General features: G+C 39.0%; 1 protein-coding gene and 1 pseudogene across 1 annotated transcript; both read right to left on the reverse strand.

The window, feature by feature from the left end:
- SMU1 (SMU1 DNA replication regulator and spliceosomal factor) lies at positions 1-25720 on the reverse strand. Its single transcript, XM_069474342.1, has 12 exons — positions 25628-25720; positions 22149-22359; positions 20663-20815; positions 19539-19649; positions 13101-13229; positions 11575-11694; positions 9525-9641; positions 8767-8894; positions 7739-7865; positions 5157-5324; positions 1158-1310; positions 1-480 (listed from the first exon to the last, which is right to left on the reverse strand). The coding sequence occupies exons 1-12, from the start codon at positions 25651-25653 to the stop codon at positions 382-384; spliced, it is 1542 nt and encodes a 513-aa protein (XP_069330443.1). The 5' UTR covers positions 25654-25720; the 3' UTR covers positions 1-381.
- On the reverse strand, positions 14446-14795 carry LOC138387353 (large ribosomal subunit protein eL34-like; annotated as a pseudogene).
- Positions 25721-27209: the final 1489 nt, after the last annotated feature.

Genomic DNA, 27209 nt, shown 5'->3' on the forward strand with positions numbered 1-27209 from the left:
TGGATCAGAACACAGCTACTGAATATGGGATAGTTCCTTATTTACAAGTTTTACTAAGGGAGGCACATTTTAATCAGCACTTCAAATAATCAAAGGAGTACAACTTTTTTCTAGAAATATCAGCATTTCCCTCTCCAGGTGGAACATTAATGAAAACATTAAGTGATTGCCCCAGTTAGAAGCAGATAAACTAACACCTTAAAAATATATTAAAAAAAGGGTAACTGCTACTTAAACATAAATTTTCAAAAAATTATTCTTGTGGCTAATTCAGACAATTTAATTGCTTAGAAAAATTGGCCTAAAAAAAAAAAAGCATCACATGAATATATCTTCATTTAAGTACATGCTTTCAAGCTAATTTAAAAAAGAAAAGTTAAATTAGGGTTTCCAGAGCTTTAGGAGTCCATCTTCACTGTAGGTAGCAATCAGGTTCTGGTGAGGGTGATGTGCAATACCAATCACATCCTTCTCGTGAACCTGGAACAGGTAAAGTGCAGGGTTAGGTATACAGTCTACACCAAATCACTCAGAACAGGCTTCAAGAGCTGGGTGGGAGGGAAGAAGAGATCTTGGGAGGTCTCATATTCCAAATGGTATAGCTGAAAGATGAAGAAGGGTTATCCAACTCACCTAACATTGTGACATAATAAGAAATAAACTTACTGTGTTAAGCCACTGAGATTTGGGGATTGTCACAGCAGCTAGCATCACAATTACTCCGTGTGCTGACTCTAATAACACAGAGCTGAATGTTTTCAAAACATCTTAATCAATTTGATAGTATAATGTACAAATAATACGCCTTCAAAACAACAAGGAGAAAAGTACCAAATTGTCACTCTACCACCTTCATGAGGAGGAGGATCTGGCTAATCTAGCTCCCATCCTTCTCTGCTTTATGTGTACTCATAATACCAACCTGAAGCTGAGGGGTGAAGGATGACTTTCCCTGACAGCTGGCCTAAGGAGCTAAATTTATGTAATTACTTATGATCTCTTAATTTTGTTTAGTGATAAAATGCCTGCATCACAGTTTTTATACTAAGGGTCACTTTGATAGTGGTCAGTCTATAAAAGGTATGTACTTCCGAAATCAGAAAGACACAAGCATTACAAGCATATTTCTTTGGATGATCTTACTCAGTGATACTCACTGTCAAAGTTCTCTCCAGCTTGCCAGTGACTGTGCTGAAACAGTAGAGCACAAAGTCTTCCCCCACACAGTAGATCCATTCACCACGAGGAGAGAGAGCGCAGCACACAAAGTCCCCACCTTCTCTTTTACCAGAGCTGAAGCTTCTGACAATCTAGATTACACCATACCCCAAGACAAAAACAAGACACCTGTATTAGCAACAGCTCAACCATGTTCTGACATTTTTACATTGTTATTTTCCACTTTGGTTTACTGTCATTTATAATTAGATCTCCAATTCTGTTCATCATGTGCTAAATCCTCTTGTCTGGGAAAAATTCAATAAATAAGCTATCTAAAGTGGCAGACAAAAATTTCAAATTTCAAATCACCAATCCTGTCTAAAGAACCATATTAGCCTGAAGCAAATTCATTACCACACACACAATTTTCTAACTCAACGTACCACTAGTTCTCAATGCTTTCTGCATGCATGCTCCCCAGTCTCCTCTAACAGAGTAAGATGCTTTCCCCATTTAGAATGAAACTGTCTCTAAGACTTTGCCTGTTCTATTTTATATAACATTAAAATCACCAAAAATCAAGCTGAGAGAAACCAATCTCAAAAGGCTAAAAGGTTACATATTATATGATTCTATTTATACACCATTTTCAAAATGGCAAAATTGTAATAGTGGAAAACAGGTCAGTGACTTCCAGGGGTTAGGGCATTGAAATTAATTTAATTAACTTGAAATTAAAAACATAATACCATTTATGTTAGCATCCCCCCCATGAAAATACTTTAGGTATAAACCTAACAAAATATGTATAAGATTTATATGAGGAAAACTTCAAAACTCTGATGAAAAATACCAAAGAACTAATCAAATAGAGAGATATTCCATGTTCATGGATAGAAAAACTCAATATGGTCAAGATGTCAGTTCTTTCCAACTTGATCTACAGAGTCCATGCAATCCCAATCAAAATTCCAGCAAATTATTTTGTGGATAATGACAAACTGATTCTAAGTTTACACAGAGAGGCAAAAGACCCAGAATAGCCAACTCAGTATTGAAGGAGAAGGAGAAAGTTGGAAAGACTGAAAATACCCAACTTCAAGACTTACTATAAAGCTACAGTAACCAAGACAATACGGTACTGGCAAAAGAATAGACAAAGAGATCACTGGAACAGAATAAAGAGCCCAGAAATACACTCACATAAATACAGTCAACTGATCTTTGACAAAGGAGCAGAAATAATATAATGGAGAAAAGACAATCTTTTCAGTAAATGGTGTCAGAACAACTGAACATCTACATCCAAAAAAAATGCATCTAAGCACACAAAAAAACTAAGATCTTACACTCTTCCCAAAATTTAACCTGAAATTGATCACAAACATAAATGTAAAATTCAAAAATTTTATATAGAATTCGAAGAAGAAAATCTACATGATCTTGGGTTTGGTGATGACCTTTTAGACACAACTCTAAAGGGACGATCCATGAAAGAAAGGAATGATAAGCTGGACTTCATTAAAATTAAAAATTTCTGCTGTGTAAGAGCACTATCAAGAAAATAAAAAAAGACGAGCACAGACTGTGAGAAAATATCTGTAAAAACATACTGGATAAAGAACTATTATCCAAAGTACACAAAGAGCTCTTTCGTTTTCCCTTAAAAAAATAACATTTACTGGATATATAGCACCTGATAACTGTTATTACAAAGAACTCTTAAGAGACCATTACACATCTATTAAAATGGCCAAAATCCAGAACACTGGCCACACCCAATGCTGGTGAGGATGCAGAGCAATAGGAACTCTCATTCTTTGCCAGTGGGAATACAAAATGATACAGCCACTTTGAAACACAGTTTGACAGTTTCTTACAAAACTAAACATACTTAACCATACAATCTAGCAATCACACTACTTGATGTTTACCCAAAAGAGTTGAAAACGTTCACACAAAAACCTGCACATGTATGTTTATAGCAGCTTTATTCATATTGCCAAAACTTGGAAGCAGCCAAGATGTTCTTCAAAGGTGAATGGATAAATGAACTGTGGTACGCCCAGAAAATGAAATATTATTCAGCACTAAAAAGAAATGAGGGGCAGGCTTTAGCTCAGTGGTTCCCTTGATAGTGTTCTAAAAATTTCTTTGAGGAGGCAGAGGGGTTCCAGACCCGCGGGTGCTCTCCAGCCCTTTTAAAAATAAATAAATTAATTAAAAATTAAAAAAAGAAACGAGCTATCAAGCCATGAAAAAAGAAAGAGAAAGCTTAAATGTATATTAAGTAAAAGAAGTCAATCTGAAAAGGCTACATACTGTAGAATTACAACTATATGACTTTCTGGAAAACGCAAAATTACAGAGACAATAAAAAGATTGGTGGTTGCCAGAAGTTAGAGGGGGGGGTGGGGGATGAAGAGACTGAGCACAGAGGATTTTGTGGGCAGTGAAACTACTCTGCATGATACTATAATGATAGGCACATGCCATTATACATTTGTCCAAACCCACAGAATATACAACACCAAGAGTGAACCCTAATGTAAACTATGGCCTTTGTGTGATAATGATGTGCCAATGTAACTTCATCAATTGTAGCAAATGTACCACTCTCATGGGGTATGTTGACAATGGAGAAGCTAACCTATGTGGGGTCAGGGAGAATATGGGAAAATTCTGTACTTTCTGCTCAATTTTGCTGTGAACCTAAAACTGGTCTAAAAAAATAAAGTCCTCAGTACTGCTTCCTGATTGGTACTAAAAATTTAAAAATAAAAATAAGTCTATTTTTTAAAAAATGACAAAATTATAATAATGGAAAACTGATCAGTGGTTACCAGGGGTTAGGGTTGCAGGCTGGGTATGACTATAAAGATGTTGCATGAGAGAGTTTCTTTGGGGGTGATGAAACAGTTCTATATGCTGAATGTGATGGTGGTTATATGAATCTATACCTGTAATGAAACTTCATAGAACTATTGCATCCCTGCCTCCCCCTCAAAATAAATGCATGTAAAAACTGATTAAATCCAAGTAAGATTTGTAATTGAGTCAATAATTGTACCAATGTCAATTTCCTAGTTTTGATAATTGTGCTATGGTTATGTAAGATGTTATCATTGGAGGAAGCCAGGAGAAGGGTACACAGGAACTCTCTGTACTATCTTTGTAAGTCTATGTGAATCTAAAATTATTTTTTCAAAATAAAGTCTTTAAAAAGTCAAGCAGAGAACTATGAAGCGTGCTTAGCAGATGCACTGGACAGCTGTGGCTACTATGCAATGGCCCAACAGATCAACTGGAGACCACTCATCTCAGCCATGGATTCTAAACTACTACTGCAGTTATAGGACTCAGGGGATATATAGAGAGAGTACTACACACTAGCCCCTGGGTCTTCTCCATGCTCAGCAGGATTCCCAAGTGGCCAGGTCAACGTTTCAGTAGGACCATGACACATGTGGAGGGAGCTTGAGACTGCAACCTTCATGTTCCAAATACCCTAGTGCTACCTCACAGTCCACAAAAGTGAGATTCCCTGGGAACCTTGCAGGTGTCCTGATTAAAAATATACAACATGACGACACTGCTGTCTCTCTCCTATTAGTGTTCCACTTTAGACCATGTGGTAGTTAGGAGATATCTCGAGTTGGTAACCCACACCACACTATATTTCCCCAACTCAGACAAAGATTGTTATCTTAAAATCTTCAGTGAGGTTTTGAAGGAGGCTTAAAGATAGGCCAGAGCCTCATTTATCCAAAGGATGAAAAAGAAAGAGAATATAAAAACATCCCAGGGAAAGGAGATCACTTTTGAAATACCAAAGAGATACTTTGTAGAGCTATAAATGAATATCTGAAAAACACAGTTTATATGGTTTACAGAGTGGTGAACCCATACTTGGTTACTGGGAAGGCCAGGACCAGGACAGGCTAATTTGGCAATGGCCCACAGGTCCTGTGCAAAGGTACTTTCTGAGCACTCACCTGGCCCTGCATGTTCATGATGACCACTGTGTTTGATCTGTTGCACACTACAAAGTGCTCTGGGTTTTTAGGAAGCAGGATCACACTGTTGACAGTAATGTCTGTTCCTGCGGTGCTGCCCAGGGATTTAAAGGTGTTTGAGCATTCTGTGGTCTTCATGTTCCAGATCTACCAGACAAAAATTTAAGGCATCAACATTTTTGAGGTATAAAAATTTCTAGTTTTAAGGTTCAAAAAATTAAAAATTAGGTTACTAAAAAAGAATAAAACTGACTCAGAAAAAAAGCTTCTTATTTGATTTTAGGTCCAATCAAATACCCAGCTTTGTCATATATAGTTGTCCCTTGGCATCCGTGGGGAATTGGTTCCGGGACCACCTTCAGATACTAAAATTCAAGATGCTCAAGACCCTGATATAAAATGGTGTAGAGTATTTGCATATAACCTACATACATCCTCTTGCATACTTTATCTCTAGATTACTTATAATACCCAATACAAGGCACACATAGCACTTCATTTGTGTGGCTTCAATATAGAACTCAGCACAGGCCAAATTCAAGTTTTCCTTTTTGGAACTTCGTGGAATGCTTTTTTTTTTCTGAATATTTTCAAGACATAGTTGGTTGAATCCACGTTCCAGATATGGAGGACCAACTGTATATAGTTAATTGTTCATCATCTATTTGTTGATTAATTGGAAAAAGTCACAAACCAAATAATAAAACCTTTTAAAATCTATGATCTTATACAGTTTTCCTTAGCTAACAGAGGTACCTCTCTAAAATTAGTTATGTGTCAACACTGCTACTATCATCAACAACCATAAAGCTACCCTTGTCTAGACTTTAAAACAATGGATTTTTTTTTTTTTTTTTTTTGAGATGGGGTCTCACTATGTTGCCCAGGCTGGTGTCAAACTTCCGACCTCAAGCACCCCTCCTGTCTTGGCCTCCCAAAGCTCCATTTGGTAATACAAGCCAACTCCCAATGGTATTTACAAGTTGTGAGGCCCACATGCGTAGCAAAAAAAGAGCAAATCCCATGACTAGAGTACTAAGAAAGGCTAGGCACAGTGGCTCACACCTGTAATCCCAGCACTTTGAGAAGTCGAGGTGGGAGGATCACTTGAGACCAGGAGTTTGAGACCACCCTGGGCAAAATAGTAAGACCCTGTCTCTATAAAAAATAACTTTTAAAAAATTAGTTGAATGCAGTGGTGTGTGCCTGTAGTCCCAGCTACTCAGGAGGCTGAGGCAGGAGAATCTCTTGAGCCCAAGAGTTCAAGGTTGCAGTGAGCTATGATCACGCTACTGCATTCCAGCCTAGGTGACAGAGCGAGATGCTGTCTCTACAAAAAAAATTTTTTTTAAATAAAATTTATTTTTTTAAAGTACTAAGAGCTCTGCTGTTTCCCCATCCATCTTGAGGCAATGTACATCTCCTGTCTTCAGGTTTCTGGTTCAATTCTCAAGCAAGAACAAGCAATTTCAGAGGGTGGTCTGACTTTTAGATTCCTAAATGTGTACCTAAAATGTCTAGATCTTTGTGTTAAAATGTTTATATTAAAATATCTAGATCTTCTTCCACAAAGCACTCAATTATATAAGGCAATTTAAAAGAAGCAGATCTAGAATATAAATGGAGTGTCTCGAAGACCTCTAAAAATTTTCAATTTGGGTTTTTCATTTCTTTTTTTTTTTTTTTTGAGACAGAGTCTTGCTCTGTTGCCTGGGCTGGAGTGCTGTGGTATCAGCCTAGCTCACAGAAACCTCAAACTCCTAGGCTTAAGCAATCCTTCTGCCTCAGCCTCTCAAGTAGCTGGGACTATAGGCAGGTGCCACCATGCCCAGCTAATTTTTTTCCATATATATTTTTAGCTGTCCAGATAATTTCTTCCTATTTTTAGTAGAGATGGGGTCTTGCTCTTGCTCAGGCTGGTCTCGAACTCCTGATCTCGAGTGATCCTCCCACCTCGGCCTCCCAGAGTGCTAAGATTATAGGCGTGAGCCACCGCACCCGGCCGGGTTTTTCATTTCTTTTCTAGGAAATGAAGCCCTCTCTTCAAATAATTAAATATTCTAAGGTACTGAAGAACAATCACTTTCAGCTGAGAACTTAGTAAATAAGTATCTAGGAGAAGGCTTAGATTTACTCCACACCTCTCCTAATCCTCTAAAAATGCTGTTAGGAAGGTTCTAAATTTTGGAGACCAGGGTGGAGTGAGGCTGTGCAAAAAAAAGAGATCTATTTATTTGGCCACTCAGCCCTTTGTGAAATTGACTGTTAGGAAGTAGAACATACCTACAACAAAGATAGATTTAACCACTGTGCACATCTGTAAATGGGGGGTGACTTAAATTTAGTACTCACATGATAAAATTTGTTTGCGTTTGGGGTCCCAAGGTGAATGGGGATTACCCACAGAATATTACTGTTGTCTCAGACTCACCTCACTATGGCTAAAATAGCTAGAAAAGAGGTTTATTCCACCACAGTCATTGCCATTATCACCACTGAAAACTCCTCAAGGTCAAAGACGGAGCAGACATACCAAAACAAACTGGTAGCAAATACTTAACCTTTACAGTGCCATCAGAGGATGCACTAATAATATAATGTCCATCTTGTGTAAACGTTGCTTCATTAACAAAGGAGGAATGGCCACGAAATTCCTTCAGGGTTTTCCCAGATTTCAAACCATGAATTCTACCACAAATAAAAGCAAATGAAAAGAATAATTAATATTTGATATATTATTCTTGGGACCAAGTATTGAATGCATTTTAGATAAATTATAAAAGCTCACGTTATAATATTAAGTGAATAAGGCTATGTGATTGTGTATGCAGTATAATTTTCATTATGTCAAACAATGAAACAAAACAAAAACAAAAACTTTGCAGAGACTGGAAGAAAATATGCCAATAATAACACAAGCTTCTGTTCAAGGACAGACCTCTAAAAAACTAGTTATCAAGAGATTCAGAATCAGTGGCTCTCACCAGGGTCCCAAGAATCTGTATTTATAACAGGCTCTGTAAGGTGATTATAATGCAGGTGGGTCCATAAGACCACATTTTAAGAAACATAAATTAGACCAAGCATGGTGGCCCATGCCTATAATCGTAGCACTCTGTGAAGCGGAGGGAGAAAAATGGCTTGAGCTCAGGAGTTCAAGACCAGCCTGAGCAAGAAGCAAGCCTCATCTCTAATAAAAGTAGAAAAAATTAGCCAGGAGTGATGGCACACACCTGTAGTTTCAGCTACACGGGAGGCTGAGGCAGAAGGATTGCTTGAGCCCAGGAGTTTGAGTTTACAGTGAGCTATGATGATGCCACTGCACTCTACCCAGGGCAGCAGAGCAAGACTCTGTCTTAAAAAAAAAAAGGAAACATGAATCATGCTACACTCCCTTTCTAATCTTTCTTCTGGGTAAAGAGGCAAATGGACAGAATAATAGCACTACATCAGCTATACTTTGGGGAAATGAGGTCTTACATACCCTCACACTCCATCTCATACAGCAGGACTGAAAGCATAAAGAATCACTAGTACCTACCTCATTATATCAAACTCAAGTGAGGGCAGTTTTGGGATTCTTACTTACCTAATTGTCTGGTCAAAAGAAGCACTAAGGATCTGACTGCTATCCTTAGAAAAGCTTAGACAGGTGACACCTTTGCTGTGTGCCCTCTCAAATCGCCTTAAACACTGTCCACTCTGAATCTTCCATACCTTTATTTAAAAAAATTAAAACTTGTAAATAGAGTGTCCTACCATTGCCCACAGAGTCAAACAACATGCAATGCTCACTAATGTACTAAAACAGCATTAAAAATGAATGCTAATAGCTGAATATGATATGTCTGGTTCACGTAGTACAGTGATAACTGAATCCTTTGAAATTTAAAACTCTTTCCTTGTAAATTATTAAAACAAAAATTTAAACTCTAAGTTCACTTAGCAGACAGAGACCATTTCTGTATTTTATCTAGCACAGGATGTACTACCAGCAATTAAATACAAACCACAGCCAATTGGCTACAGACCATCCCCTAAAAAAAAAATCAAATTAGAATACATCATACAGAGTGAGCCAGAGTGGTACAATAGAAACAGCACGAGCAAATTTAGCCTAAAATCCCAGATCTATCACTTACCAACTGTGTGACCTCAAACATGTTACTGACCACTCCAGGCAGAGTTATTAATAGGATTAAACAAGAAAAAGTAAAGTGATTAGCATAAAGTTGATGCTCAATAAACAGTAGCTATTATCAATGCTGAATATCATGTGTAGGACACCACTGCATTATAGAACATTCAAAATGTCTCCATACAAGAGCTCGTGTCACTAATGCATACCTTGATTTTTCCATCTTGGGCCCCAGTTGCTAACATTTCTGTATCTCTGCTGAAACACATGCAGAGGACAGCATCATCCATCATCATGAAGTTATCCTGGGCCTGGTACTTAAGATCCTAAAGGAAACAATGGTTAGCAGTTATATAAATAACACCAAAGCCAAGACACCACCACAGTGGTCCAGGTCTCTACAAACTCACTAAAAGCAGGATAATGGATTATGCCTACTCTAAATCTCCAAAGCAAATAAACAGCAGCGCCATGCATACATGTTCCTAGTGAGCAGCTGAAATTGCTAGGGACAAATAATTTTACACTATTTTCTAAATTGATGTTATAAAAAATGCCAACATAATACCCTAGATCTTGTGCTTACTAATCTTTCCTAGGCAAAATTTCTCTACAGTTTTATATTTTACATCTATTAACAAATCTGAATTTACTTACTTCAGGGTATGATGTGAGAAACTAAACTAATGTTTTTTCCAATTGCCAGCTACTTCTCCTGAAACCAGATATTGACTAATGATGCTTCCTTTATTGTCCATTATTGTTCAAATGGAAGTATCTTTATTATTTTTTTCTAATAATAAAGTGCGACTGCTTCATGGTTAAAAACAGAAGGCAAACTATACAGAAATATATAAAATAGAAAGTGAAAATCACTCATAAATCCACTAACCATGGATTGGAATTTAGTAATCTATGATAAAGATTACATTTTAAATCAGTAGATAAAAGACACTCAACAAATAGCTATTTGGGAAAAAAAAACTAAGTTAGATCTACGCCAACTTTCTCTCTCCAAACAAATTCCAGCTGGGCCAAAAATTAAACATACAATGAAATATTAAAGTACTAGAATAAATTGCAGTAGAACTTTACAGAAATTGTAGTAGTACTTTTGTAAGAGAAAAGATGAATAAGTTGGATGATACAAAAATTTTTGTAAGTCTTTAAAGCAAAACCAGCAAAATCAAGAGTCAAAATTGTGCTCCACTTCAGCAGCACAGCATATATTAAAATTGAAGCAACACAGAGACTAGCCAAAAAAAAAACTTTTTTTTTTAAGTCAAAATTGGAAAATATCTGCAATGCATATTATGGAGGTTGATTTCCTAAAAATATAAAGAGCTCCTACAAATCAATAAAAAACAATCCAATAGAAAAATGGGCAAAGGATATTAACAGACTTCACAGAGTAAGAAATATTGGTGGCTTTTCACATATAAAAAGATGTTCAACTTCATTCACAATAAAAGAAACACAATTAGTACTACAACTAGGTTAGATTGAAAACAATCTTATATAAAGTGGCTAGTTAAATATATCATGGTTCAATCCGTGCTACTGAATATAATATAGCAATGATCTCTAAGACACACTACAAAGGGAAAAGCAAGGAGGAGAACAGGATACATAGTATACTATCATCTGTATAAAAAAACTGTTTGAAAAGGATACATTGTAAGTAACTGCTTACATACACAGAATATTCCAGGAAGGTTGCATATAAGAAACTGGTAACCCTGGCTGGCCCAAGGAAGAGAACTGACTGGCTGAGGGGCAAGGGAAAGAGCAAAACTCTACTTGAAAAACTTTTTCTATTTTTTGAATGTTGTATCCGATGTACATATTACCCATTCAAAAAAATTTAAATTAGATCTAAAAAGTATAGATAATGAAGGTCCTCCCTTGGTTAATAATAAAATCAGAATTTAATTAAAAATAACTTTAAATTAGAGGTTTTTTTGTTTGTTTGTTTTGTTTTTTAAGAAATGGGGGTCTCACTATGTTGTTCAGGCTGGCCTCAAACTCCTGTGCTCAAGTGATCCTCCTGCCTCGGCCTCCTGAGTAGCTGGGACTACAGGTACGTGCTACCATGCCTGGATTTAAATGAGTTTTTATTAAATAAGTTACAAAAGTAATACATATTCATTACGTACAGATCCTTTCTCAACTAATCTGACTTACAGTTAAAGCACAGGGAAGTAATCCAAAGTCAGTAATTCTACCACTAGGAAAGTTAATATATTTAAAATACTTTACCTTCCTGATTTTTCCAGTAGTAAAGTTCCACACTTCAATGAATCCATCAACAGACCCAGTGACCAGATACTGACCATCTGGAGAAAATCGAGCACACTCCACATGTGATTTCTGACCAAACTGTTTCAAATGAAACAATGAAACAGATACATTTTTAATCTAGTGGCCTTAAAGCAATTCCCATTCTAATCGTTTGAGAAACCCTGCCCTAACATAAAATCACAGCTGGCCCATGAGTATTGGAGGGACATTTCTGTACCTGGACACAGGGAACTGGTGGATGTATCTTCTCTGACCAGTTTTATGTCTAGGTGCTCAGTTTTTTGAATGTGAGATTGATACTTCCAAAGAAGAGGGAAAAAACTATTTTAAGATGGGACTTGGAACAAATAATCCTGTTAGCTCAGACCATGAGTTTTTGCTAGAATCAGCCACTGTTAGCATGAGTTTCCCACTAATCTTAATATGGCCTAATATGTTCCTATTGTGCATCTCAGGGAGAAAAACTCATTTTTTCAAAGTAAATGTGTATTTTCGTATGCTATTTTGTAAATAAACTTTCCATCACTGTTTCATGACTTTCACTTAATCAAGAGATAATGTGTAGCTGACCAAATCTAGAAGAACCAACTAAAGCTGATAGACTTTGCCTGGTAAAGGCATTCTGAGCATTTATCAGTGATGATGCTCCTGATATCAGATAAAAAAACTACAGAACATTAGACAGATGGAAACAACAAAGAAAAGCTCTAATGTGGATTTCATTTTAAATGCCAAAAAAGGAAAGCATTTACAACAGAAAATCTCAGTGCAGCAGCATAATTATAATGGATTTCTATTTGTGTCAAGGCTTCAGGCAGAGTAAATAAAGGTGCTGCTCAAAAATATCTTTACACACAAGTTAGAACATATACTCCAGAAAAGACAAATCCAAAACACTATGCCAAAATTGAAGATTTGAGGAATATGAAATATTTTAAAACTCATGACTTCAATTTGAGCTCAAACCCAGAGAAACCGTAATATAAAGGAGATGCTAAAGTAGCAAATATACTTGTGACTCTGGGAATTGCAGCAATTACTCAATTGTGCTTTTTCATAGAAAATTCTCAGATTAAAACAAATCAAAAAAACCCACAACTGGCCAGATTGTTAACAATAATAAAATCATTCCCCTGATATATCACATAAACCCCAAATCCATGACTTTCACTTTCCCTGACACATAGCAGGCACAAAAATGTTGAACAGGACAAGTATATAGAAAGTCCATAGTTAGTCTCAGGCTTAACCAAAGAGCAAGGCCAAATGTCAAGTGTATGTCCATTTGGTTACACATCTGAGGTGTGCCACTGCCAGGCCACAGCAGTATTCCAGGGGACACCGACAGTCATCTGGAATGTTGTCAGAGCTGGAGAATGAGTTCCCCTCCCCAAGTACCCAACCTCCAGGCACAGGGCCTAGCTGAGTCCATGATGAGTCCTCAACAAATGATTACTGATTGGCTGAGTGTCTAAGGATCCTACCTTAATATGTCTGCTCAGCTGTGTAGGAAACTTTTCCTCTTCCACATCTTTGACAGCTGCTTTGCCTCGAAACAAATCTATAGTCATACCAGGAGGAAGCAACCCCTGGTGCTGCTGCCACTTCAGTGCCTATGAGAAAAGAAAAATATAGCGATCTGCTCAGGTGCTTTTAAGATCTGGTCATGATTGCTCAGATGAAAACAAGCCCAAAAGGACAAGGTTCAGAGGAAATCATGAGGAATCCAGACCCAACTGTTTTTGGTCATCCAAACAGAACATAATCCATGCTTTTCTGTGTGTCCAAGAACACGGGCTGATCACAGGGTGGAAGGGGACTCAGAACAAACAAGTCTATCTATCCTACACTTATTTTCTTTTCTTTGTTTTTTTGAGACAAGGTCTCACTCTGTTGCCCAGGCTAGAGTGCAGTGGTGTCATCATAGCTCACTGTAACCTCAAACTCTTGGGCTCAAGTGATCACTTGATCCAGATGTCTCCTGGGAGGCAATATACCATGTGCAGGAACCCATCTTCATCCTTCTCACTCTCATACACCTCCAAGATGAGGGCAGAGACGCTCACCATGCTGTGTCATTCACATGATTAGCGCTCAGCTGTAAGCGTCTTCTAATTATCTTGATGAGTTAACTCACGTTGACATGATCAGGTACGAGAAACTTGGTTTTATCCAGGACAGGATGCTGCTTCTCACCCTGGTATCATTCTATTATCACGGGATTTTGGTAGGATGCTGCTCTCAGATAAGTCATACATCTACTCTTTGTGCAAAGGTGTGGTGCTGCTTGAAGGTCTTCTCTGATGGCATGGGGTGGGGCGGGGACTGGCTGGCAGTAAGGAGGGTCCTGGAGGTTCTGGGGGACTGCAGAGGCTCCGACTCTGGAGACAGTGACTTCCCTTGTGTCTCTGTTAACTGTTTATTCATGTTTCTTTGCTCACTTATCTATGGTAGTCTTACTATTCTTATCAATTGGTGAGCTTTTAATGTGATAAACGTATTTGTTATTTATATTTGCTGCAAAGAATCTTTTTCCCAACTGCTTATTTGTTTACTTATTTTGAGACAGAGTCTCTCTCTCACTCTCCGTTGCCCCATGTAGAGTGCGGTGGCATCATCTTAGCTCACTGCAATCTCCAACTCCTGAGCTCAAGCTATCCTCCCACCTCAGCCTCCCGAGTACTTGGGACTATAGGTGCGTACCACCATGCCTGGCTAGTTTTTCTTTTGTTTTTTTTTAAAGCCAGTCAAATTTAGCAGTGGGGCTGGCTAGTTTTTCTTTCTTTCTTTTTTTCCTTTTTAAGCCTTTTAATTTTTATCACTCAAAAAAGCTTCATTTTCTTATTTAGATTTCTGACTCTGTGCTTGTGCCTTCAACACTTTCACAACGATTTTCTGCTCCTCAAAAAGGAAAGCACACCTGATCCTGTCACGAACACATTTAGCACCATAGGCCCTGCTGATATGTTTGTTTCAGAAAACCTCTTAAGAACTTGATGTCTCACAGCACAAACCCCTCGAAGTCTGCCTAGGCACATGCCACACGCAGATTTTAATGCTTTTCCAACCTTCTTGGCATAAAGGTAAACAATTCTATTACCAGGGAATCGGGACAATCTAGTTTTGTTAGAGGCTGTATTGTAGGAAACCCTATGATGGTATGTCAAACACAGGACCATTCTGAGTGCCTCAGGACAGTGTCCCCAGAAGAGAGCTAGTTTTTCTACTTTTAGTACACAGGGTTTTGCTCTTGCTCAGGCTAGTCTCAAACTCCTGAGCTCAAGCAATCCGCCTGCCTTGGCCTCCCAGAGTGTTAGTATTATAGGCGTGAGCCACCACGCCCAGCCCCATCTGCCTATTTTTGATGATAGCTTTATAGGTGTCTTTTCATGTTAAGTTACCTTCTCAAGTGATGGAATTTGTTGATCTTTTCCTTGGTGTTTACTCCCTAGCTTAGGAAGTCTTTACTGATCAGGAGGTTTGATAAATTATATTATCTTCTAGTTCTTCTATTCTTTTTTTTTTTTTTTTTTTTTTGAGACAGAGTCTCACTCTGTTGCCCAGGCTAGAGTGAGTGCCGTGGCGTCAGCCTAGCTCACAGCAACCTCAAACTCCTGAGCTCAAGCGATCCTCCTGTCTCAGCCTCCCGAGTAGCTGGGACTACAGGCATGCGCCACCATGCCCGGCTAATTTTTTCTATATATATTTTTAGCTGTCCATATAATTTCTTTGTATTTTTAGTAGAGGTGGGGTCTCGCTCTTGCTCAGGCTGGTCTCGAACTCCTGAGCTCAAACGATCCGCCCACCTCGGCCTCCCAGAGTGCTAGGATTACAGGCGTGAGCCACCGCGCCCGGCCTTATTCTTAAAATATATAACTTTCTATCTACCTAAAAGTATGCTGTTATACAAAATATGAGCACAGTCTCTGATGTGACCTTTTCCCCCCATTCTAAAGTAAGTGTCCCAACACCATATACTGAATGATTCTTCTCTAGTCCCTAAGAACTCGGGTGTCCCCATCGTCATCTATTGAATTCTTATAATCGGATTGATTTCTTGCACTGTTGTTGCACCAGTTGCAACAGATGTTCTTGTGCCAAATATTAAAATGATGCAAACGGTATATCTTTATTAAATGCAATATTTCTAGGGCTAGTATGCTCTCAACATTCTTCCTTTTCAAAATTTCTTTGATGAATATACTTTCAAGTTTATTATTCCAGAAGAATGCTAAATAATTCCTTTGTGAAATAGTTCTAATCCCACTGTAATTTTTACTATAATTGCTTAAATCTGAGGAAAACTGACATCAACTTATCCAAGAAAATCAATGCTTTACTATTTACTCAAATTTTACTTCTCTTGTCTGTTTAGATGGATTTTTTACCTTTTTAAAAATGGAAATCATCTATTTCCCATAGAAGTTAGGCTAGAATTTTATATTGTTTGTTTTTGCTGTAAACAGGAGCCCTTCCTAACTAGCTACTGTTGATGCATAGGAGTGCAATCAACTTTTGTATATTTTGTACCTAGCAACTTTCCGAACTTTTTAATTAACTCTAAGATTACTGTAGTTGAAATATTTAATGTTTCTAAGTATATTAATTTTCTTATTCTACATGCTTTCCCTGGGTAATCACATTTACATCTGTAGCTTCAACTACTACTGCAAATTCCGAATCTGTAATTCTAGCCACAATCTCTAGGTTAAGGTCCAGATTCACAAATCCCAATGCCTATACTGGAAGTTTCCTCCCGTATGTCCCATAAAAACTTCAAAATTAGCACATCCAAACACATATTATTTGCCCCCCATCCCAAGTCTCCACTCCCAGCCCCCAGCCCCCAACAAATCTGCCCTTCCTGTCTTCTCTCAAGCCAGAAACCTAAAGGGCAACATAAGAGCCAAAACCTCACTTATTCCTCACATTTAACCAATTAAATGTGGAAGAACATGAGTTTATTTCTGCTCTCTGTAGAAAATCCACTAAAGTGATGATAATTAAGGAATAAAAAAGGTACATATCACTCCAAAAGACAAAAAGAATGGAAGAAGAGATAACAGCAGAAAAGAAATGTTAGTTAAATTTCAGAAGCTGAAATGTGAATGGATGAGTGGCAACCAAGAACAGAGAAAACTGAAACCTAATCATACAAGGTAGAGATGGAGAACCCACAAGAAGCAAGTCAAACTACCTCACAGAACTCCAAAAAGGCTTAGGAATTGGAGGAATCATACTCTTCATGGACAAGGCATGGCATGAGGCTGAAAACAGGGGCAATAATAAAGTCTGTACAACAGCATTTAGCTCCCAGGACCTCTCCCAACCTGCGCAACAGGTGAATGTCAAGAGAAATCAGGTGGTTTATCTTCTAGAAAGGTTGAGGTCCTGGGCTTTGGCAAACTCAGCAGAGCTAAGGGTAGGGTGTAAGTGAGAAGCCAAAATGAACACCAGGGGAGGGGGCGGGGGGAGTGCAAAACCGGTTTAGTGCAAACTGGTATGCTAAACAGTGAGACTTCTCTACCCTTCACCCTAATTAGTACCCTCTCAACTCTGCTTCCAGGATATGGTTTTTTTTTTTTTTTTTTTTTTGAGATAGAGTCTCACTCTGTTGCCTGGGCTAGAGTCCCGTGGCGTCAGCCTAGCTCACAGCAATCTCAAACTCCTGGGCTCAAGCAATCCTTCTGCCTCAGCCTCCCAAGTAGCTGGGACTACAGGCATGTGCCACCGTGCCCAGCTAATTTCTATATATATATATATTTTTTTTTTTTTTTTTAGCTGTCCAAATCATTTCTTTCTATTTTTAGTAGAGACGGGGGTCTCGCTCTTGCTCAGGCTGGTCTCGAACTCCTGACCTCGAGCAATCCTCCCGCCTTGGCCTCCCAGAGTGCTAGGATTACAGGCGTGAGTCACCGTGCCCGGCCCCAGGATATGGTTTATACTTCTCCCAGGCAGGAACTAGAAGACCACTCTCTGGAAAAGCTGACTGTCCAAGAGAATATTTCTGTAGATAGTGACACATGAGGATCCCCACCCCATCATTCCAGGCTGAATTCTATCAGTTCCCAAACTCCTCCTTCTACCCAACCCAACATATAGTTTCCAAACAGCTTTTTAGTGTTTTACTTTTTGTGTGTGTGTTTTTTTCCTATTGGCATCTTGATATCACAGTGTTTCATTCTCAAATATAAACCAAGAGCCAGGCATCACTAAATATTTGAGGAAAGCTTCAACATATGGGCAGTAAAGCAAATGGGGGCAGGCGTGGAAAGAATTCAGAAAAAAAATAGAAAACAGGAACAATACAGGGACAATGCAGGGAGGAAAAAAAAAAACTTTAAAAATCTGAATAGAGAGGTATTATAGATGCCAAAATCTCAAATTTATATCTATGCACCCATTCTCAGGAAGTTATTGGACTTAGTACTCTATCAAAACAAGGGTCTAAACTGTGAAAAGAAGGAAAATGAGGGAATCTAAAAAATATGACCCAACACAAGAGGCCAAAAGTTCCCAGCATGAAGATGAACGAAGTTCCAGTCCAATAACTGTGCAGCAATCCAAAAGAACTAGTCCTGATGGGAACAGAGAAAAGCCTTAGCAAGGATATCACCAAGGGGGGAAAATGGACTTTTTATAGTTCTGGTAGAAAGATTCAGGTTGAACTAGCAGAACTGCATAGAAAACTAGGCAAAAGAAAAAATAAAGCAATGATTATCACAAGTCATCATAAAAATTATGTAAAAAATTACATGTAATTATTTTTTAGCTATGATCAATATTTATGTAAAGATAATTTATGTAAACACTGAATACCAATTTAACCAAAAGTTATAACTATACTGAAAATCTGGGAGAAGAATATGTGTGTGCTGTAGAGTATGAGTATGAGATAAATCATCTTCCAATGAAGAAAGTTAATAGATAATGACTAAAAAAAAAAAAAAATCAAGTAAAAACAGCATAAACATGGTATTCAGCTATGGAGATAAATGCCAAGAGATTTACAACGTTTATGGAAAGAATCAGAGGTGGAGAAGAGCAACACATGCGACTCTTTCTCATTATAAGCCCTGAAGTACTACTTAAACTATGCACCACTATTACTTTGATAAAAAAATAAAAAGTAAATTTAGAAAAAAGCAGCTTAATTTTACATCTCAGAATCACTGCAGGCCTTCAAAAAATAGCTTTCTGGTCCTTGTCTAAATGCAGATTTAGTGCAAAAAGCCTATTTACATCCCTAGTAAACATTTGTGCCCTTTGCTATTTATAAAGTATCTATTACTCTAGATAGTTTTATAATAATAACGTTAGCAATACTATTACTAATTAAAAAAAGAAACATCAGCAGCAGCTACCATTTACTATTTACAAGGTGCAAGGCAATGTATGAAGTACTTTATGAGCATTGTCTCATTTAATCCTTACTACAACACCATGATGAGTAAATGGGATCAGAAAAGGTAAATAACTTGCCAGGACCATATAGCTAGTAAATGGGAGAGCTAGGATTCTAGCTAGAGTGAACATTTGTTCCAATCTGTCCAGGACAGTTCCCATTTGCACCTGGTATCCTAGCATGGTGATCAACAGTACCCTCATAGATATTCCAGATGATAAATTCTATGGTCACCCTAATTCTAACTGACTCTCAACTCCCCACTGCTAAATTTGACTGGCAAAAAAAAAAAAAAAAAAAATACCTAACTGACTTTAGAGCTTATTCTCTTAACCACTCATCTATATTGCTTCTCCCAGGAAAGAGGGAAGGTGGAATGGCAAAGCTCTTCATACAAGCAGCTCTATAGATAGTCCTCACTTCTATATCCAATTTCTTTATCTCAGATACAGAGTTTACGTACAGGAAATTATACCAGAAGTTCAGAGTAAATTCAGTTATATAGGCATTTAATTACCTGTCCGAGCAAGGCCATGAGACGAGATGGAGGCACCACACTGACTTCCCCAGCTAAGGCCTGGGCAATTGCTGCTCTTCTCTTCTCTTTGCTACTTCCATCTGGGTATGCCTGAAAAAGGAGAGGAGATAGCATCATTTCCAAGAAGCAACTATAAGATCTGAGTGTGCTTATTTGAAACAAACAAATAAGCAGAAACATACAAAAAGGAAAACAGGAAAAGAAATTACTCAGTTAAACAGGGGATTAATTAAACCAAGTTTTTAAAAACGACTTCTCAATTTTGCTCAGTTGTGTTTCAAAAGTATGAGCTGGGAGAGAACTGAGGTCAGCCAATCCACCCTGTTATTTCTGAAAAGACTCCAAGTAAACCATATCAAAGCCAGAGTTGTTTTTCCAGTTTTGGAAAAATCTGCAGATTCTTTTATATTCTCTGGTAATGTCTTTCAGTCAAATGACTCCCAGCCCTGAAGTGTTTCACTGCCTCTAACTTAAATACCGTCCTGGTAATTTAAACTACTTTCTTTACCCTCATGTTTACTTTAACTTTCTATTTTCCAGTGCCTATTAAATTCTTCTTCTTCCTATTTTGACAAGCCTCTCGTGAAAGGCTGAGTGGGAAAGAATGAAACTATACGTACAATTGGCTTCGGAAGAATAAAAAAATAGTTGCCACACTCTACTGGCAAGCATAATCAGCTAAGAAGCTAAAGCACAAGCTTCTAGGGACTAAAAGGGATGGAAGGAAACTGCAATTGTCAGGGGCAAGGGACACAAATGCTCAGTGAACATACTAGCAGTTGGGTAAGCACTTCAGGGAGGGCTACTGTGGAAATGACATTAGAATAAAATTTTGTGCTTCTTTACTAACCAACACACAATCCTCTAGAATGGGGTATGCAGGAGAAAAGACCCTCAAATACTCAGAAATCTGAACAAGATTTTCTCTTTAACACAGGCAAATGCCAGCCAACATATATAAACAAAAGAACATCATTCTCAAAAATTAAATCAGAATCACAAACAGTATACGATAAAATGGCAAAAAAAAAAAAAAAAACAACAACAAATTTTTGCATATTTTCAAAGTTAATAAAAGTTTCTTTTCATTACCACAGTCATACCTCACGAGGATCAAAATAAGACCTGGCCAAGAGGTTTTCCAGATGAATATAACGCTCTGGTTGTGTTTGTTTTAACATGATCATAGGGTCAGTTTGTCTCAGAAGTGACCTGGCAGCACCCAGTTCACGGAGTTCAATCAATTCTAGAACAACCTGGACAATTGAAAAGAAATAGATGTTTTAACACAGTTTCTTACTAGTATTTCTTTTTCAATAAAATGTCTAACACAGATATGGCCAGCCAAAGTGATTTCCAATACTGGGAAATGCCGCTTTTCCCATTTACTAGCAATTTCAGGTAGACAACTAAAATAATTATTATATATAAATAATAACTTCAATCCTTCAAAAGCCATCCTTAATTTTTATCTACCAATCTCTCCTCCTCTCAGGCATCCTGTTCAGAATATAGATGCTGAAGAAAAGTAAAGACAGGAACATCTCCATGGGCTCCGGAGTTTCCTCTTCCTCTAGTTACCAAAATTTTCTTTGGGGAACTACTGAACTCACATAGATTGTAAAGAAACATATCAGCTTCCCTATTTTTACTTCAAACAACACTATAATCTTATTTCCAGAAAGTCTACTCTGTTCTGTTTTACAATAAATAATTTATCTGTCCTTTGTCCTAGGTATCTGTTCTGGAGCTTCTAAAACCCTTGGAATTCTGTCAGTGACAGGAGTATCTTTGTTATCCATGAGCCCCTTGAATCACACCTGAGTTTGTGCTAAGGCAATGGCTCAGCACTGAGGCTGGTTACCACAAAGACCAAGTATGCAATTAGAAGGCTGAGGCTCTGAGACAGCCCAACCTCCAGGGAGGTGAGGGGCGGAGAGAAAGGGGCTGGAATTATCAATGCCCACGTAGTGAAACCCCAATAAAAATCTCAATGGAGCTTCCTGGTTGGTAAATAAATTGACATTCCACAGGGACAGCATGGAAGCTCTGCATTCAGGACCCTCTCAGACCTTGCCCTATGTGTCTTTTCATTTGGCTGGTTCTCATCTGTATCCTTGATAATAAAACCATAATCATAAGTACAGAGCTTTCTGAGTTCTATGAGTCATTCTAGCAAATTATCAAATCTGAGTGGGTCACGGGAACCCCAGAATTTGTAGCCAGTTGGTCAGAAGGGTGGGTGGCCTGGAGACTCCCAAAATATAGCTGCTATCTGAAGTGAGGGCAGTCTTGTGGAGGTCTGAGTACTTAACTTGTGGGGTTTATGCTAATTCCAGATGGTTAGTGCCAGAAGTGAACTGCAGTACAACAACTGGTGTTAAAATAATTCGTGTAACAATCACTTAAGAAATAATTTCAATTGGGGAAAATCTTGGATTTTCCAAGAAGAGAGAAAAAAATCATTGTAAGTTTTAAGGGCTGCTACATGGTCCTACAGGGCTTGAAGAAATGCTCACTGATGCTTCCCAGTAAGGGGGCAGGACCACAACAAACCAACCATGGGGATCAGTATCACCCCACTCTTACCTGTTCATAGAGGTCAATGAGGGTTTTGTCTGGCAATTTCAAAGATTGTATAGCCTGTAAAACAGTATCCCAATGGCCACTATTAATGTCAGCCACAAAACTCTCAATACTGTCCACGGTATTCAGAGACACAGTAGTCTCCTCCTGTAAGGTGGCTAATGCTCGATGTAAACTGTTCTCCTTCAAGTACTGCATGATAAGACGAATCACACTGAAAAAAAGAAAGTTATTCAGCTCAGGGATTTTCACTAACCAAAAGCCAAAAATAAAGCCCACCCCCAGCTCTTAATCATCCTCCTTTCACTACCTACTTTCCATTTATTTACCATGTAAGTAAAACTTCCCAATAATCGAAGAATCTAAGTTATAAGGGACTCCCCTTGTGGAGACAAAACTGGGGTTCAGAGAGGGGAAATCATTCACCTAATGTCTCATAGTCAGCTGGAAGGGGAGTTGGTACCAAGGTGACTCTCTTATTTCCTAGGTCAGAGCCCAGTTTCTTATGATTATACTGTCAGACATTTTAGTGAAATAGTTTAAAGCTAGTCTAGTTGTTGACACAAAATAATCTAAATGATTGTGGGATGATTTAGTACATTTTTAAAAACCAAAAAAAATATAAATTGAGTTTTTTGTTTTTGTTTTTTAGCTAGTCAAGTGAAGCAGTGCGAATGGAAAAGAAGCAAAACAATCTGTAACTGGTTGTGATCAATTAGTTGTAAACACCACTGCACTTGGACCAGCCTGAATTGAGATTTTCTTTTTTTTTTCTTTTTGAGACAGAGTCTCACTCTGTTGCCCAGGCTAGAGTGAGTGCCGTGGCGTCAGCCTAGCTCACAGCAACCTCAAACTCCTGGGCTCAAGCAATCCTCCTGTCTCAGCCTCCCGAGTAGCTGGGACTACAGGCATGCACCACCATGCCCGGCTAATTTTTTCTATATATATTTTTAGCTGTCCATATAATTTCTTTCTATTTTTAGTAGAGATGGGGTCTCGCTCTTGCTCAGGCTGGTCTCGAACTCCTGAGCTCAAACGATCCGCCCACCTCGGCCTCCCAGAGTGCTAGGATTACAGGCGTGAGCCACCGCGCCCGGCCAAGATTTTCTTAATGGGGAATTGTTGAACATAAATAAGTAGAGCTGTACCATATGTAAAAGCAAAACAAAGCTATGCTTTCTCATTTGCAAAAATAAAACCGCCTTTATCAAATTTTCAAAAGTGAAATAAAAACATTGTAGCGTCAGGTTCCCAAGGAAAAGAGGACCCAATTTCCAACTATTGAAAGAATAAGTAACCATTTTCAACATGTGACAGAAAACTTGTAAGTTTTTAATACTGGTTTACAATTAAATATATAGTTATTTATAGTTAAAACTTCTTGATCTTGGGCTTGATAATAAGGAGACTGGTGAAGAATCTGCTCATACGGACTGCACAAATTCACTGGATGATGTTGTGATCACTGTTTTCCTTCCCTTCCTTTAAAGTATATATGTGGCTCACACTGTATTTCTATTAGACAACACCAGTATAGAGGGTTGGTCTGTCCTGGTTGTAAGGAACTTCAGACTGGAATTCAGTAAATTCCCTTTCCCAGAGGAGAAATAATAATCATAAAACAATAACAAACATTATTATGTATTTACTGTATAATAGGTACTGTTCTAGGCATTTTAGACATATTGATTCATTTATTCCTCAAAACAGCCCTATAAGGTTAAGTATTATCCCCAATTTACAGATGAGAATTTGACTACATAACAGAGATGATAGGTAGAAAAATGAGGATTCAAAGTGGCAGTGTGGCTCTAGAGCATACATCATTGAGGGGAAAGCAAACACTCTCTTCTTAAAAACTTCTGGGAAGGGGAACTGATCACTGCTATTTGCAGTCTTTTTCTCTCACAGCCCCTTTACGAGGTACTCACACTTAGACCCCTGCTATTCCAGCACAGTACTATCTTCCTTAGCACACTTCCTTGACTTCCACTTTGCGCTTCCAAAATGAGATGCCCTTCCCCTCAAAGATCTCGTATTTGACACAGCCAAAATCAAATTCATTACTTTTTAACACAATGTAATACATAAAGAGCTAAAAGCTTTGGAGATAGCATAGGATTTGAATCAGAGTTCTGTCACTTACTAACTGTGACCTTGGGCAAGTCAGTGAACATCTCTGTGCCTGCATCCTCATCTGTTAAAAATATCTACTCTGTAGGGTTAGCAAAAGAGTTGATTATATGGCTTATAGCATGCTTAGCATAGAAAGTACTTAGTAAATAACTATTATTGATGATAAAAACATGCAGAAGTCACTGTTGTTACAGCCCGGGTGTTCAGAGCTGGGAAAATGGTTGTTGAATCTATCATTCAGGCCCAGAAGCATGGAATCCTTTCCAACTGCCCTGACTTAGTTATCTTAATCTCCAGCATTCCCTATCATCCTTCTTTGCTTTATTTTTCTCCAAAACATTTACCACCATCAGCTATACTTCATATTTTACTTAATGTTTTTGTCTATTGTTTGCCTTCCCCAGTCACAAGGTACGTTCTATAAGAGCAGGGATTTTTTTTTTTGTCTGTTTTGTTCACTACTGTGTATCCAACGTCTAGAAGGTACATAGTAGTCTTCAACACTTGTAGAATAAATAATCCTCCCTTCCTCCTATGCTAGGTCTGCTAATTTAATTATTAAGTGTTGGCAAGAACAGGTGGAGGATGAAGTCCCAGAAAAGTCCACTGAGGACCTTCTTTAGTCACTCACTATTTCTCACCCCGCCTGCCTCGCAAACTATTCTTTCTGGCCCAATTCCCAGATTCTCTCTCTCCTTTGTAGGTACACAGAGCTTGCAGACAAACCAAAATACAGCACCAGATTGGGCTTGATAAAACAGCTAGTCGTTCATTCATTCCAAAAGCAGTAACTGAGCCTATATGGTACGGACACGGAGACTATAAGGAAAAGGAGTCCCTAGGAGCATACAAAGGCTGGGGGATTGAGGGGAGGAGGAATAGTGACAATACTGAGTGTTAAGTGCTAGGCAGAGGAAAGCAAAGGGCCGTGTAAGCACAGAAGAGGAAACGAATCACACTGCTTAAGGGGAGCGGGGAGAGAAGCAAGGCTTAGAGACAAACCCCCTTGTACAGATAATCAGAGTTGGAGTCCAGAGTGGATAGGAAATTTGCTCCGTCACAGAGCACGCCAGGAGTTGGCGAAGGGTAGAACTCAGGTCTGCAAGGTGTGTTTTTCCCCCACCCCGCGCTGCCTCCCGCCAGGCTTTGGGCTTCACATCCGAGTGCTGCTACATTCTTGTGGGCCCAACTCCGAGGTAGCCAGATCCAAAAAGCTTCTTTGGGGGGCAAGAAGATGGCCCTGCACTCTTCAGCCTCTCGGACACCTCCTCCTAAGGACCCTCCACCCCACACCTTAACCTTCCGGTCCCCATAACGCCGGAAACATCCACCACCGCAGGACTCACTCCGAGGACTCGATTTCGATCGACATAACGGTATTTCTTCGGGCGCAGGCCCCACTCCACTCTCAGGCCCAGTCGCACAACGCACCAACGACACCTCCGGCGGCCGCCTTTCATCACTTCCGCTCGCCTTGACGTCAGACGTCCTCCCCGGAGGAGGTGTGTACGGAACGAAGGGGCGGGGAGAACGAAGGGGCGGGGAGAACGAAGGGGCGGGGAGAACGAAGGGGCGGGGAGAACGAAGGGGCGGGGAGAACGAAGGGGCGGGGAGAACGAAGGGGCGGGGAGAACGAAGGGGCGGGGAGAACGAAGGGGCGGGGAGAACGAAGGGGCGGGGAGAACGAAGGGGCGGGGAGAACGAAGGGGCGGGGAGGGCGTAGGGGCGGGGCCTCGAGGGGCCGGCAAAGGTTGGAGTGTAGGGGCTTGCCCCGGAAAAATAATTGAGTTTAAAAAAAAAAAAAAAAAAAAACAGACTTTGAAGGCAAAACACGGTTTAATCCACCTAACTATGAAATGTTTGTGACCCAGTTAAGATTTGAATACTTGTTTCTTGGAAAGAACTAAATTACTTACAGCGTTTCCAACTAAGCATTTAGTTGAAAAGGGTTTACTGCAGTGGTACACTAGAAAAGCAATAAAACCAAATGCAAATGTGTAAAAGGAGATTTGAGACTCCTTTTAATAGACTTTCAATCCTATATTATTAAATTGATAGTGACAAATGAAATGTAGAGATGTCAACGAATTTCATAAACAAAGGCTACTGTAAAAATATTACTGTTCTATACTATATCAGTTTTTTTTTTTTTTGAGACAGAGTCTCGCTCTGTTGTCCGGGCTAGAGTGAGTGCCGTGGCGTCAGCCTAGCTCACAGCAACCTCAAACTCCTGGGCTTAAGCAATCCTTCTGCCTCAGCCTCCCGAGTAGCTGGGACTATAGGCATGCGCCACCATGCCCAGCTAATTTTTTCTATATATATATATATTCTTTTTGTTGGCCAGATAATTTCTTTCTATTTTTAGTAGAGACGGGGTCTCGCTCTTGCTCAGGCTGGTCTCGAACTCCTGACCTCGAGCGATCCACCCGCCTCTGCCTCCCAGAGTGCTAGGATTACAGGCGTGAGCTACCGCGCCCGGCCTACTATATCAATTTTTAAAAATATTTGCAGCACAATGATAAGAAATATATGCTGTCAAATTACATACTGAAATGATGTATTTGGGATTTCCCACTGGCTTTCAGTCTTATCCGATACTATCCCCAAAGGACACACAACTTCTCTGTAGCCTTTTAAATACTGCTACTTTTTTCAAATCATCCTCTATTTCCCATCAACTCTTGAAGGATATGGTCTCCAAGGTCTCAAACATTTTAGAGTCTGAATGTTTGCCTCAATGTGTGGTGAGATATCACGATGGATTATGATTTCCTTCACTATCTCATCTCATGACACAACATAGACAATTATTATAACAGTTTCCTTGAGAAGAAGACCCAGCTCATTTGCAACAGTAGCATATGTCCTCATTTTCTCTACCTAATACTTGTCATGTTGTTCTTACTTCAACTAAGGTTACTTCTCTAT

The sequence above is a fragment of the Eulemur rufifrons genome, chromosome 7 (assembly GCF_041146395.1).
Source record: "Eulemur rufifrons isolate Redbay chromosome 7, OSU_ERuf_1, whole genome shotgun sequence".
Classification (NCBI taxonomy): Eukaryota; Metazoa; Chordata; class Mammalia; order Primates; family Lemuridae; genus Eulemur; species Eulemur rufifrons.

Coding starts and splice junctions, on each gene's coding strand:
- SMU1 (XM_069474342.1), bottom strand. CDS start 25,653: ATGTCGATCGAAATCGAGTCCTCGGA. Junction 13,230..19,538: donor TCATGGCCTTGCTCGGACAG/GTAATTAAATGC, acceptor CTTTTCTCATAG/GCACTGAAGTGGCAGCAGCA. Junction 1,311..5,156: donor TCATGAACATGCAGGGCCAG/GTGAGTGCTCAG, acceptor GGTGTAATCTAG/ATTGTCAGAAGCTTCAGCTC.